The following is a 14,774-nucleotide window of genomic DNA, read 5'->3' as shown; positions in this document are numbered from 1 at the left end:
AGGGTCTAGTTGACAACATTTGCATAATCTTTTCCTCATTGGTACATTACTATATCTACCTGAGAGAATAGCTGAGGGGGAGATGTTTAATCTAGTGAGTATAAAAGCATGATGGTGGAGCGGGTAATAAGACTTTGCAAATAGTCCTACTCCATGATCTGCAGTAGAAGTCAGGCTGAAGAAGCAGGGGGAACAAGTCCAATTGATTCCTGCTTCAATGGTTTGTCTCTCAGTATCACAGATTCTCTGTCTAATAATGCCGAATAATTGAGACTCCCCATAATTAACCAAAGATTCTAAGTTAATACCCATAGTGTGTATTTCATGTTGGATCTGCCAGTACCAATTAGAAACAAAGGGGTCACTTGGCAGATCATACAAGAGATTATTAGGACTGGAGCGATAATGCCATTTTATCAAAAATTTGATAGTAGATATCCATGCGCTAGATGACAGCTAACTGACACTCAGGGTGGAAAGACTAATCATGTTTGGAAGACCCAAAATATGATGAAAAAAAACCTGCGGCTATACGATCCACTTCAGCATTCATGCCTCAATCCAGAGTTGATTAACAACCTTCAACTGAAAAATCTGGATCCCTGCTGGCACAAATTGGTTCCCAGTATGAAAGTGAAAACATGAAACCTGATTTAACTAGTTCTTTGCTGCAGTGAGTGCCACTTTCTGATGAAAGCACCAATTGAGTTTGTAGTGGAAATGAACTCCCAAATAATGGAAACATTTAACTTGCTTCACAGAATTTCTGTCCACTTTTGATCAGCTGCATTTCCAGTCCTTAGAGAAGATCATAATCTTAGATTTTTCAAGTTTGATAAACAGGCTGCTTTGAGAGCAAAAGGATGAAATGGCTGAGAGTAGATGCTTGAGCCCAATCTTAGAGATGGAAAGAAGAACTGCACCATTTGTATATAGCAAGAGAGGAATGGAATGGTCATTTAACCTAGGTGCATATCCATCAGATAATAAATGTCCAGGACAGATAATAAATTTATGGGTTGATAATTGCTAAGAATATTGGCACTCCTTTTTAAAAATTTGGGACTATAATGGAGTTCAGACATGAATTGGGTAGGACCCTAAATTTATCAATTAAGGAGAGTAGATGAGCTAGTGGTTCAGACCACCAATCTGTGTTGTTTTTAATTAGGTCAGTAGGAATGGCATCAGGGCCCAGTGCTTTGTCTGATTTCATTGAAACTATGAGTTTGAAGATCTCTTCTTGAGAAACAGGAGGCCAGATGGGTACATTAGACAGAATCTGAGAATCCTGGAAGGCCTCTGCTAGAACCAGTTCTGAAAAAAAGATTTGAAAAATGTCCCATCCAATCAGATGCTGTAATGGATGAAGAGTAGATTGAATTAGGTGGGCAAATGGAACCTGTTATCTCTGCCCAGAAGTCTCTAGTATTTCTTAATTGGAAATCATACTTCTGCATGTGTATGGCAACATAAAAGAGGAGGATAACAAATGTCTTCCCCCAACCTCCACTACAACAGTAATCTAATATATTCTTTGTTCTATTGTTCTATAATATTTAATGAATTTATTTATTACTTGAATGTATATACCGCCATTCCCGTTCGGGCTCACGGCGGTTTACACAATAGAAGAGTAAAAATACAATAACCCCCCTAGAATACCCTGATTACATTGTTAAAATTATTAAACTTAAGATGGTGGCAGTAATAAATCAATTTATCTCCTCGAATAGCCAGGACACAGTCTTGCCATCCTACTGATGAGAGTGGATATTATGTAAGCAACCAGTCCAGGTAAAGTTAAAGGTATCCCCTGTGCAAGCACCAGGTCATGTCTGACCCTTGGGGTAATGCCCTCTAGCGTTTTCATGGCAGACTCAATACGGGGTGGTTTGCCAGTGCCTTCCCCAGTCATTGCCGTTTACCCCCCAGCAAACTGGGTACTCATTTTACCAACCTTGGAAGGATGGAAGACTGAGTCAACCTTGAGCCGGCTGCTGGGATCGAACTCCCAGCCTCATGGGTAGAGCTTTCAGACTGCATGTCTGCTGCCTTACCACTCTGCACCACAAAAGGCTCTTACCTTTTACCAGTCCAGGTAGTAATACATTATTTACAAAAATAGAATGGGGGTTGTAACAAAACATAGAGGCAATTGAGTCAACTGGATCCCTGCAATGTGTACAAATGCATTTCTGAGGAGGGGGCCTGCTGAAGCAGCCTCTCTCAGCTGAAGACAGTGCATTGCATCAAAGTAATAGGAAAAAGCAACTGTATTTTGGAATGATTAAATAAATTATTTTTCAATGCAAACCAGGCATTCATTTCACATTGAATAAAAAACTCATTTCATCGATGTAGCCTCAATCCATGATTTAAGTATCCACAGATGGGGTTATAGTTGAGGATTAGATTGATATGTATATGTGTGTGTTTCAGAATGCAAAGTGACTCTAGGAGCTTTTCCAAATAGGAGATTATTTCCTACCAATTTCTTGTCATTTACCACCTACTTAACAAACAGAGGGAAAAACCTGTCATGAAAAACAACTTCAGAAATCTGGTAATGCTGACACTGGCATGATTTTTTAAAAATCAAGAGCTGAAGGGGGGAAAAAACTCCATGATATTTTTTGCAGCAAAGTGTCAGAATTATGAATAGGTTGGCCTGACCAAAAAGCACTAGCTTCATGGGTCCTTAAAACCTGGAGGTGGGAAGCATGCAGACAATGTCAGCCATTACTAACATGATAAGGTTTCAGTTTAAAATTGGGGAAAGTTTGTATTAGTTTTCTAATATCATAGAATTATATGCTTTGCTACATTTTTCTGAAATGAAAATAAACATTACAGCTTAATAAAGCAAAAGAATTACTGAGGTATTCAATGTGAAAATGGGGAAGAATGAATGTACTGCAAGGAAATGTTCTGGCTCATGCAAAAGTGTGTTTCACTCCACCACCACCCCACCAGGATCTTTTCTACCACAATACACTGGAATATTGTCTTGGAGTAGTAACATAATCCCAAATAGAAATGTGTAATTTATTTTGGGTTGTACGAGTGTTACAGAGACGTTTATTACAATATACGATTGTGGTCATTAGACAAAAGGTGACCTTAGGGTTGCCAACTCTGGATTGGAAAGCTTCTAGAGATTTGGGGGCAGGGTCCAAGAAGGGCTCTGTTTGGGAAATGAAGGGAGCTGCCTAGGATCATTGATGCTACAGAAGCCTCATTTTCTCCAGAGAAACTAATCTCTGTAGACTAAAGTTGAACTGTAATTCTGGAAGGACACCATCCCTCTAATTGAAGGTTGGGAACCTCATAGACAGGCCTTTGGCAACATCACAGGTTTTTTTTAGACATTGGTATAGAATAATTTCAAATTCAGTGTTACAATTCAGCTCACAATCAGCAGACATTATCAGAGGATAATGCTTAGATTACTATCATTATAAGTTTTACTTATTAATTATTACAGACCAAATGTATTTTCTGGTCATTTGGAAAGATCCTAAGAATCTGAAGTTCTCCAAACCAAACAGAATGAAGGGTTTCCTCTTTTAGCATGCCTTTGCATGCGTACATATTAAGTTAAATTATGCCGCTGGCCATGGACATTTGAGACCAAGGCCCAAACTGTCAACACCACTATAATTAGGAAGGTATGCCCAATAATTACAGTTGTTTTCTTGCTAGGCAAGAAATGTCCAGGGGCATTCATGGCATCTAAAATCCCCATAAATTAGCAAGGCTTTGATACATAGATACAGAGAGCATCATAATTTGTCTTTCTGTATATGTATCAGTAAAGTCATTTCTTAAAAGAAAGTGAGAATGGGCAAAGGAAAAACAAGTTCATCAAATAAAGAGAATCTAAGAAGCCCCAGGAAATGCATCTTAGTGAGTAATGAAGGTAAAGGGGGTAAACTATCCATTAACCTTCTTCTAGCATGTCATTATAGGTTAAATTAGCTCAAGAACACCAGCAGATTCATTTCCTGATTCATGGAAAATCAGAAAAAAACATGCTGATGACACAGTGCATGTCAGCAGACAGCTGGAAATGGAGGAAAAGTTAGTCACAAGGAGGATATTTGTACTGCTGCTGCTTTTATTGCTGAGCCAGGCTGCATGCAAGAAGAATCCCACCCAATGCGCCACAACTGTCGATTTTCTTCCTATTCCTCATGCATCTTATCAGCCCGGTGACCTGATTGTCGGTGAGATTGTTTCTCAAGTCTTCTATGCATACGAAGCTCCCTCATTCAAAGAGCAGCCGACACAATTGTTTATTTCTGAGCCTATGTAAGTCATTCATTCATACGCTGTGTACCATTTATTCATTTAGCTACATCCTCATTGTATATGGTGTTGGTAAAAGGAAAGGGAAGATTGGTTTTCTTCTTGTGGACACAAATTGGATGAACAGAAGAGAGCAAAAGAGCAGAGGGTGGCTGAGTGGAGAAGTCAAAAAAGGAGAATTAGCTTAGTGCCAGAAAAACGGGGGTTGGAGAGACCCTAAACGTTAATTCATTCAGATTAATTATACCATAAAATAGAGAGACAGGGAGGATACATATAGGATTATATGTTCATCCATAACCATCCCAACATATTTTTCAACATTGCACTATGCATGAGGATACAACCTAAAAAGGCATATTGCTTATTTTGGTTGCTTCAGTATACCTATTAACAAAACTATCCATTAAATAAAGTCACTCAGTGTTTCTGTATAGGCCAGTCTTTAGAGTGCTGAGCTGGGATGGAAACTAATCATGGCCTCTTCTCCATGTTTATAATGCTACTAGGGGCCAAGCCCATTGCATTTAGGAATACAACGGGCACTAGATTAGGGGAGTGAAAGAACTCTCTGGACAGTCTCCCCCTCCCCTCAAGAACTGGAAAGGCTGCAGGCAGCTGTTATGGAACTCACCGGCAGGGGAAGCTCTCACACGGCAGGGATATGCAGCCTCTGAAGTTCAAAGGAAAGTGGATAGAGGAGGGAGTGATTAGCATTGTGGGATGGAAGGCAATTGGCTGGCCGCTGGACAGACAGGCAAACCAGTTGGAAGAGGGGAGCCTCATTGGTCGGATAGCCACCCTGAGTAATTGTTGAGCGTTGAGTGGAACTTAAGACATGATACAAGCTCCAACTCCAAGGCCTTACCAGAAATATTAAGTAGAACAGATTATATGCAAAGGACCAATATATATATATATATATATATATATATATATATATATATATATATATATATATATATATATATATATATATATATATATATATATATATATATATATATATATATATATATATATATATATATATATATATATTCATAGCAGTACGATAAAAATTAGCACAATTAATAGCACAATAGTAACACTGTTAAAAACACAAATGTTAGTCAAAAATTAAAATGGCATAGGAAGGAGGGGTATAAATATGGAGGACTAAGGGAAGATATATCTTTGCTCCTTGGTTTTCAAGCTCATCTAGAACTCTCATTATAGATCGGTACCAAAGAACTACCAGCACAACCTGGCCGTGGCTTTTGCTGTCAAGGAGATCAATGGGAATCCCAACATCTTACCAAACATCACTTTGGGCTTCCACATTCTCAACAGCTACTATGGGGCAAGGATGACCTATAAAGCCACCCTGAGCTTCCTTTCTTCACAGCACATGTTTCTCCCTAATTTCAAGTGTGATAAACAGAGCAATCAGATTGCAGTTATTGGAGGACTGGGTTCAGAAATATCTGCCGATATGGCCACCTTAATCACAATATACAAGATACCACAGGTAGGCCATCCTTTTAAGGGGATACCCCATTGGCTTGGGTGGAAATTTCATAACTTGGAGCATAATTGAATAATATGTTTCATTCTATTTAAAATATACATCTATACATAAACACCCTTTTTTCCAGCTCACTTATGGATCATTATCACCAGCGCACAGTAACCAAATACTCATCTCTTCTGTGTATCAGATGGTCCCAAATGAAGCCACTCAGTCTATGGGAGTTATCAGGTTATTTCACCACTTCCGATGGACATGGATTGTGCTCATTGTTGCAGAAGGTGACAGCGGGGACAGGTTCTGGCAGATCATCATGCCAATGCTTTCTGAGAATGGCATCTGTTTTGACTTCTGTGTAAGATTACCAAAGCACACTTATTTCCAAGATGAGGTGGATATATTTTTAAAACAGGAAGAATATTTCACACTGCTCACTCAAACCAAAGCCAATGTGCACTTTGTATATGGAGAAAACTCATCCATGTTCTATTTGCGATTGTTGTTGCTTTTACGAACCTTTATTTCATTTCCACCCCTGCATAAGGTGTGGATTGTCACATGCCACTGGGATTTTGAATCGCTGCCTGTCCAAAGGACTTGGGATATAGAAACCTTCCATGGTGCCCTATCCCTTGCAGTTCACTCAAATCAGCCACCAGGTTTCAAAATGTTCCAGCAGTCCATAAGCCCTTCCTGGGCAGAAGGAGATGGTTTTATCGAGAACTTCTGGGAGCAGGCATTCGGTTGTTCACTGAGGAATCCAGATGTTCATGGGGACAGCAAGAAAATGTGCTCTGGAGAGGAGAAGCTGGATTCTATTCTACCTGTAGTATATGAAATGAGCATGACTGGCCACAGCTATAATGTCTACAATGCTGTTTATGCAGTGGCACATACTTTGCATGCTATCTACATATTCAGATCTAAACACAAAGCCAGAGACAAATGGAAGAGTCTAGTATTCACTAATGTGCAACCCTGGCAGGTAATTGCTTCTTAGAAATGATATCACAAAGAAAGCCTGCTTTTCTATATTTTGCATTTAAAATATTTGTACTGCGTAGCTCCATGTCCAGATATGTTTCCAAACATACACCGAATACAAAGGCAGTATAAATTGCATTAAAAATGATGAATAACAAAGAAATCATTGTAATATTAATGAGCTGAGGGAACTAGTGAAGAAGATATCATGTGTAGCAATTAATGATGTGTAGAACCATCACTCTATTTCTGTGGACACACAGATCAAGTTCCTTGGAGATGATGTTCATTGAGCAGGGGGTTGGACTAGAGGGCCTGTATGGTGCCATACAATCGTATGATTGTATGATTGTATGATTCACTGTACTGGGTAGGTTATTATTTATTTAACATGGTAATATTAAATACCATGTTAAATAAAAAATAAATGTTCATTTAACATGGTAATGTTAAAAACCCTCTTCCCTCCCTCAGAAACACTTTTTCCCTCCATTTTTTTCTTTTCTCTCAGAGCAGCCCCCTTATCTATTTTCTACTTTTCTGGCGATCTATGGATGGCCCACCCTTTCACTTTATTGTATTTTTATGTTCTCTCTGCCAAGAAATTTGAATGAAGGGACACAATCACCCTCTTAAATTTAAACATCTGAAAATGGCACGCAAGGAACTTTAGAATGTTAAAAAATAAAACAAAATATTTTATTCAAGGTCAAAGGGAAAAGGTCACATGAAATTGGTGTAAAATGTCTGAGGTGAGTCAAATATAACCATGAGGTTTGAGAGTGTAATAGTCAATAAATTACTTGACTGCAAGGATCCTGCTCGAATATCCCGTATTTCAGCATTTTAAGGCAAGGCTTTTAGAATTATTTCCTTGTTTTTAACGAAACTGAGTAACCTTGTTTGATTTTTAATTTTATTACTTTGTATTTCCTTACTTGTATTGCTCATTATGCCAATAAAGGCTTCTGTATCTGTATCTATAACCATGAGGTAACTTAACCTACTAACAATCTCTTGTTTATATGTTTTCACCAAGTGCGAATCTTAAAGCTTTTCAAGCAGACTTTGAAACAGCAGCCCATATAATCTATTCTAACCATCAAGGCATTATGTAAATCCCTGTAGCAATACAGAGAGTGTACTAACAGCTTTCTGAACCATCATAAAGAGCGGCCGCAGCTCGGCACGGCCGCCATTGACGCTGCGGGGGCGCCCAGTGATGACGCGGCTCCTGGTGGCGTTCCCGTCCTCTTTCGCGCCAGCCGCTTGCCGAGAACAGATACCCGCCCACCCTCCCTGTTTCGTTTTGTTCATAAGTTAGTCGCAGTCGTGGGTATGCAAGGTAGGGAGCCTGTTGGCAGGGAGCCCGTCTGCGTACGGGACTCCCTGAGGTGGGGGGTCTCCTTAAAGAGTCCGGCATTGACCCGGGCGCGGCCTACCCAGCTGGGAGGCCAGGGGCCCGGGGAGCCAAGTGGCGGGGGAACAACAATGGAGGCGGGCGCCCGTTGGGTTCCTCGCGGCCGCTTCCCCTGAACCCGCGGTGGAAGGCGTCCCATCCTCCCGGCTGGGAGTGAGGCGTGGAGCCAGGGGGCTGCGGGTCGGTACAAGCAGCCGGACGGCTGAGGGGGTCACGCTCCCTTACCTACATATGGCCAACCCTCGGCTGGGGGGTGGTCTGTTAATAAACGGCTGCGGCCAAGTTATATGCCAAAAAACTGGAGTCGTGTCTTCGCTGGTTGAGTCGCCACCTGCTAGTCAACACCCTTCAGAGGCAGATCCACATAGTGGATCCACATCTGACTAATCTGCAAGCAACTCAGGCATCAACAATTGTGACCAAAGTGCAACAGTCAAATTTTGCAAAAGGACCTGTAAACTACAGAGCTCTTGGTTTCAATCTGGCAAGATACATAAACAGTTATTTTATTTTATCATACCCAACTATCAATGAATAGTACCACTGTTTTTGCAGGGTAGGACATAATCCTATAGAAGATATTCTGGATCTTGGCAATTCAAGAATTTGCAAAGCTATTGGTTTGTCTTCCTTACATTTCATTTCATTTTTCCCCTGTCAATCAGCTGAACATATTCTTAAGGAGCATCACATTCAACAACAGTGCTGGTGACACCATACAGTTTAATGAAAATGGGGAACTGAAAAGTGGCTTTGATGTTACCAACTGGGTCATTTTCCCAAATGGTTCATTTATCAGGCTAAAAGTTGGAAGGCTTGATCCTTGGGCTCCTCCAGGAGAACAATTCACCATTCATGATGATCAAATTGTTTGGCACAGAACATTTAATCAGGTGGGATATCTCAAACTTTGCATCTTTTTTGGATTTATCCTGGATGCTTTAAGCTGATCCAGCACTGAGTGGGGGTTGGCATATTGGGCCTCTTTGTCCCCTTCACCTCTATGATTCTGAAGCTGCCTTCAGTACAGTGCCTCTTGGGCAGATGTGGTAAGACATGGACAATTCAGTTTGGAGAAGCCAAAAATGCCCAAAACAATGCTGATTTATACAATTTTTGGAGCTATCCAAGCCAAACCAGCCATCCTTGTATTAAGTGGGCCAAATCAGCGGCAGATGAATCACACTTTGGTGATTTATCCATGATTTGGCCTGTTTAAATACCTCACCCCACATGTTTTCTTTGGCAGCATCTGAGAAGGCAGAGTATGACAGAGCCTGCCAAACAGCTGATAATGGCAGGTGAACTGCTGCCTTTAAAAACTTCACCAAGACCGTTTATGCACTGGAGGTTTCATGCTGGGCTGCAGGCTGGAGTTTTAGTTGTGGCAGGTTGCCCCACCTCTTCCTGCACCCACATGGGGGAGCATTTGGCCTGGTGCACATCATCTGCCCCTGATTTGTGCTTCTGCACAGGAGCTGGGGCAGTGAAGTTCCCAGTGCATAAACAGTCCAAGTGATTTCCCCACCCTATTAGGGTTCCATTCATTAACACCTGATGTGAGATGGGGACCCAAATTATCCACATCCAGGTCAGAGAATACTTCCAAAGTAACATTTTAATGGCTGCTACAATAAAAATTTGATACTGTGGCTCATTTCCACAATTGAATGTGCCCAGCCACCCCGGGCACAGATATTTATACAATTAGCATGACACATCCAAAATAAAATTATTATCTAATCAGCAAATTAATAATAAACATTGTTCAAATAGCAAAATGTATTATGTTATTATCTTGTCCTATCTCCCATATCTGGAATGTTCTGTATCACAGTCTGTACAAAGGTGTTGGAAAGCTAGCAAGACATCTGCTGATATCAGCAACAACACTGAGAGGGATTAGGGAAGGATTGGCCCAAGCTAAAACCAGATAGTTTTTATGGCTCTGTGATCTGAAACATGGTTTCCTAAATTATCCTCCAAGACACTGACACATTGCTCTACTGTTAACAGCACAGATTGTGCTCATCAGATCACTCCATCGCGAACGGCACAGATTGTGCTCATCTGAGATTCTCAGTGAACATGTTCTGGGTACCAAACTCCCTTTCTGTTTATGGACAGGTCCTACCACTGTCTGTGTGTAACGACCACTGCCTTCCTGGCTACAGTCGACAAAAGAAGGAGGGGGAAAAGTTTTGCTGCTATGACTGTGTTCCCTGTTCAGATGGGATGATCTCTGAGTGGACAGGTAGGAAAGAGAATCAAGAGAGATATCAATGATGCAAAATATTATATTAAGCTAGACCCAATATAAGATCATGCCCAGTGCACTACAGAATCTATAGTTTCTGGGCATAACTGTGCCGTCTTCTTTTGTTGTTTACTTTTCTGACTAATTAATAAGATTCCAAAAACAGCATCTGAACAGCCAAAAAAAGCCCCCTTGTTTTCAAATATGTTAATTTTATTATTTAGATGTAAGAACCCTCAGTTAGAATGTTATATGTTCCACAATCCTAATTGTCCTTTTGTTCTTGAGCTCGTTAAGGACAGAGCTGTTCCAAATGAGCAGTAATATGAGGGCTCAGGGTGTCTGCTTTGGGGAGAGCAAAGGAAGGTTACTATAAGCCATTTTGAGATTCCACAAGGCTGTAAAAAGCCGGGTACAAAACCCAGCTTGTCACTGTTTTACCCAGCTTGTCACTGTTTTCTTCTCCAACATGCTCACTTTCCCTCTTTACAGACATGGATAGCTGTGTTTTGTGTCCACAAGATCAGTTCTCCAATTACGACAAAAATCATTGTCTTCCCAAGGATATAATGTTCCTTTCTTATGAAGAACCCATAGGTATCATCTTAGCAACCATGGCTATTTCTCTTTCCCTGGTCACAGCTTTGATATTTGGAACTTTTTTGAAGCACCAGGATACCCCTATAGTCAAAGCCAACAACCGCAGTCTGACCTATCTTCTTCTCATCTCCCTTGCTCATTGCTTCCTCTCTGCATTGCTCTTCATTGGAGAGCCTGGAAAAATGACCTGCCTTCTCCGACAAACAAGTTTTGGCATCATATTCTCAGTAGCTATTTCGAGTGTACTGGCCAAAACCATCACTGTGGTTCTGGCCTTTGTGGCTACCAAACCGGGCTCTAGGCTAAGGCCACTGGTGGGGAAAACACAAGCGTATTCTCTTGTCCTTTCTTGTTCCCTTGTTCAAGTAGGCATTTGTGTTCTTTGGATCAGTACTTCCTCTCCTTTCCCAGATAAGGACCTGTATTCACTGAAAGAGACAATCATACTGGAATGCAATGAGGGCTCAGCTGCCATGTTTTTCTGTGTCCTGGGCTACATGGGCTTCCTAGCTGCAGTCAGCTTAATGGTGGCTTTCCTAGCCAGGAAATTGCCTGACAGTTTCAATGAGGCCAAGTTCATCACTTTCAGCATGTTGCTCTTTTGCAGTGTTTGGCTGTCTTTTATTCCAAGCTACCTGAGCACCAAAGGGAAATCCATGGTGGCTGTGGAGATCTTCTCCATCTTAACTTCTAGTGCCGGCTTACTTGGTTGCATTTTTCTCCCCAAATTTTATATCATTGTCCTGAGGCCTGAACTAAACAAAAGATTGCTGCTTGTAAAGAAGAAATATTGATAAAACATGTTAATCTATGTATTATTTTATGTGCACTCACTTAAAGTGTGCCAGACCCACAATTCCTATGGTAATGTATCTACATTTTTGGCATTTGAACTGGTATGGATCTATTTAAATTCTTAGAGAGTCATTTCCTTAGTCAAGTTAATTGTTAACTTTTAAAATATATAACACCACCAGAAATATTTATCAGAGATTTATGAACACTTTTGGAGTAGCAACGATGTGTTGGGAGATTCCTGGAGAATTTGGTGGTGGAGGCTTAGAATGGTAGTGTTTGGGGAGGGGAGGGACTTCAGTGGGTTAGAATACCCCCTTTCCAATGCAGCCATTTTCTCCATGGGAACTAATCTCTTACCTGGATATCATTTGTAGATATGGGAAAACTCCAGTTACCACCTTGAGACTGGTGAACCTAAAACACTTACTTAAGTGATCTCTCTCCATGGTCCTTGAATTCACTTCCTTCTAGCATATGACTTGGCAGATACGTGAATGTATGTATGTATGTATGTATGTGTGTGTGTGTGTGTGTGTGTGTGTGTGTGTGTGTGTGTGTGTGTGGGTGGGTGGGTGGATGGATGGATGGATGGGTGGATGGGTGGATGTTTGGGTGGATGGATGGACTGCCTTGCGAACACATTGGTCCGTCCTAGAGGAGATCGGCCCTGACTGCTCTTTAGAAGGCCAGATCCTGAAGATGAAGCTCAAATACTTTAGCCACCTCATGAGAAGGAAGGACTCCCTTGAGAAGAGCCTAATGCTGGGAGTGATTTACGGCTAAAGAGGAAGGGGACAACAGAGAATGAGGTGGCTGGTTGGATTCACTGAAACAGTCAGTGCAAGCTTAAATGGATTCCGGGAAATGGTAGAGGACAGGAGGTCCTGGAGGATCATTGTCCATGGGGTCGCAATAGGTCGGTCATGACTTTGCACCTAACAACAACAACATGCAGGTAACATCAGGTATTACTAACATTGCATGGTTTTAGTACAGTTTCTGTTCATTTTCTAATGCCATAGTTTTAAAATATATGCTCAGCTGAATGTTTTTCTGAAATGGAAATAAACATTACAGTTTAATAAAGCAAAATAATTACTGAATTATTTTGTGGGAAAAGGGGAAGGATGCATAAATGGTTAGGAAACATTCTGGCTCATGCAAAAGTGTGTTTCACTCCCCGCCCCCCTCCCTGGGACCCTTTCCACCACAAAACAATGGAATATGTTCTTTGAGTAGAAATACAATCCCTAGATGGAATGACAGAACCTAAATAGTTCCACAGGGCCTGCAAAAGGGAGCTCCACCGCCAGGCATTTGGTTGAGGTCATCCCAAAACATTGCTTCCAATTGGCCCCCAAGCCCCCCCCTACTACTACAACTGACACTAATTTGCCCAACCCACTGGGTCCCAGTAAGAGTTGAGCTGAGGCTCTTTTGCAATTCCACCATTTTCTAATGTTATTGTTGTAATCATGTTAAGATTATTGTTATATTATCACTTGTTACCATATGTTATCTGTATATTTTCCTGTTCCCTGTAGACCACCCTGAGCCTTCAGGGAGGGCAGCAAATGAATGAATGAATGAATGAATGAATGAATGAATGAATGAATGAATGAAATTAATTTTAGGTTGTTTGTAGGTTACGGAGCAGATTATTTTTAAAAAAAACTGTTGGAATCATTATACATAAGGTAACTTAAGGGTTGCCAGCTCTGGATTGGGAAACTCCTAGAGATTTGGGCAGCAGGGATGAAGAAGGGCAACATTTGGATGCCATAGAAACCGCATGCTAAAGTGGCCATTTTCTCCAGAAATGTGGCTCTCACCTCGAGCAACCGTTGACATGGTGGAGGAGCTGGTTGGGAAGGAGGATATGCTTTGTGAATCCCCTGGCAGTATGTACAGCAGGTGAGGCAACAATTTGTTGTGCCTGGGGTGGCGAGGCGTGGGACTGGGGCACCTTAAAAACATCATAGAATCATAGAATTGGAAGGGGCCATACAGGCCATCTAGTCCAACCCCCTGCTCTACGCAGGATCATCCCTAAGCATCCTAAAGCATCCAAGAAAAGTGTGTATTTAACCTTTGCTTCAAGACTGCCAGTGAGGGGGAGCTTACCACCTCCTTAGGCAGCCTACTCTGACTGTGAACATTTTTTTCCTGATATCTAGCCTATATCGTTGTACTTGTAGTTTAAACCCATTACTGTGCGTCCTCTCCTCTGCAGCAAACAGAAACAGCATCCTGCCCTCCTGTAAGTGACAACCTTTCAAATACTTAAAGAGGGCTATCATGTCCCCTCTCAACCTCCTTTTCTCCAGGCTGAACATTCCCAAGTCCCTCAACCTATCTTCATAAGGCTTGGTCCCTTGGCCCCAGATCATCCTTGTCTCTCTCCTCTGTACCCTTTCAATTTTAGCTACGTCCTTCTTGAAGTAAGGCCTCCAGAACTGCACACAGTACTCCAGGTGTGGTCTGACCAGTGCCGTATACAATGGGACTATGACATCTTGTGATTTTGATGTGATGCCCCTGTTGATACAGCCCAAAATGGCATTTGCCTTTTTTACCGCTGCATCACCCTGCCTGCTCATGTTTAGTTTACAGTCCACAAGTAAGGTCTCGTTTACACACAGTGTTATCTAGAAGCGTATCCCCCATCCAGTAGGCATGCTTTTCATTTTTCTTACCCAGATGCAGAACTTTACACTTATCTTTATTAAATTGCATCTTGTTCTCATTTGCCCATTTTTCCATTGTGTTCAGAGGGCCCAGCCTCTTTCACCCAAGCTGCCACTAGAACAGCTTGTCTGTTTGCCGTGGCCAGGCAGCGTGGGGTGAGCCGGAGAGGACCATCGGAGCACCTTTGGAAACTGGAGTTAAGATGC

The 14,774-nt window shown here is 41.5% G+C and overlaps 1 protein-coding gene across 1 annotated transcript; it reads left to right on the top strand.

Annotated features, from left to right (window-relative positions):
- The first annotated feature begins 4,072 nt into the window (after window positions 1-4,072).
- LOC143825396 (vomeronasal type-2 receptor 26-like) lies at window positions 4,073-11,876 on the top strand. The gene is made up of 6 exons (XM_077313425.1): window positions 4,073-4,314; window positions 5,530-5,821; window positions 5,949-6,806; window positions 8,891-9,118; window positions 10,353-10,479; window positions 10,975-11,876. Exons 1-6 carry the CDS (start codon window positions 4,073-4,075, stop codon window positions 11,874-11,876), a joined length of 2,649 nt encoding a protein of 882 aa, XP_077169540.1.
- The last annotated feature ends 2,898 nt before the right edge of the window (window positions 11,877-14,774 follow it).

Source organism: Paroedura picta, chromosome 16, assembly GCF_049243985.1.
Source record: "Paroedura picta isolate Pp20150507F chromosome 16, Ppicta_v3.0, whole genome shotgun sequence".
Lineage (NCBI taxonomy): Eukaryota > Metazoa > Chordata > Lepidosauria > Squamata > Gekkonidae > Paroedura > Paroedura picta.
The sequence above is the reverse complement of the archived record's forward strand: the minus strand, read 5'-3'. Positions and strand labels throughout refer to the sequence as shown.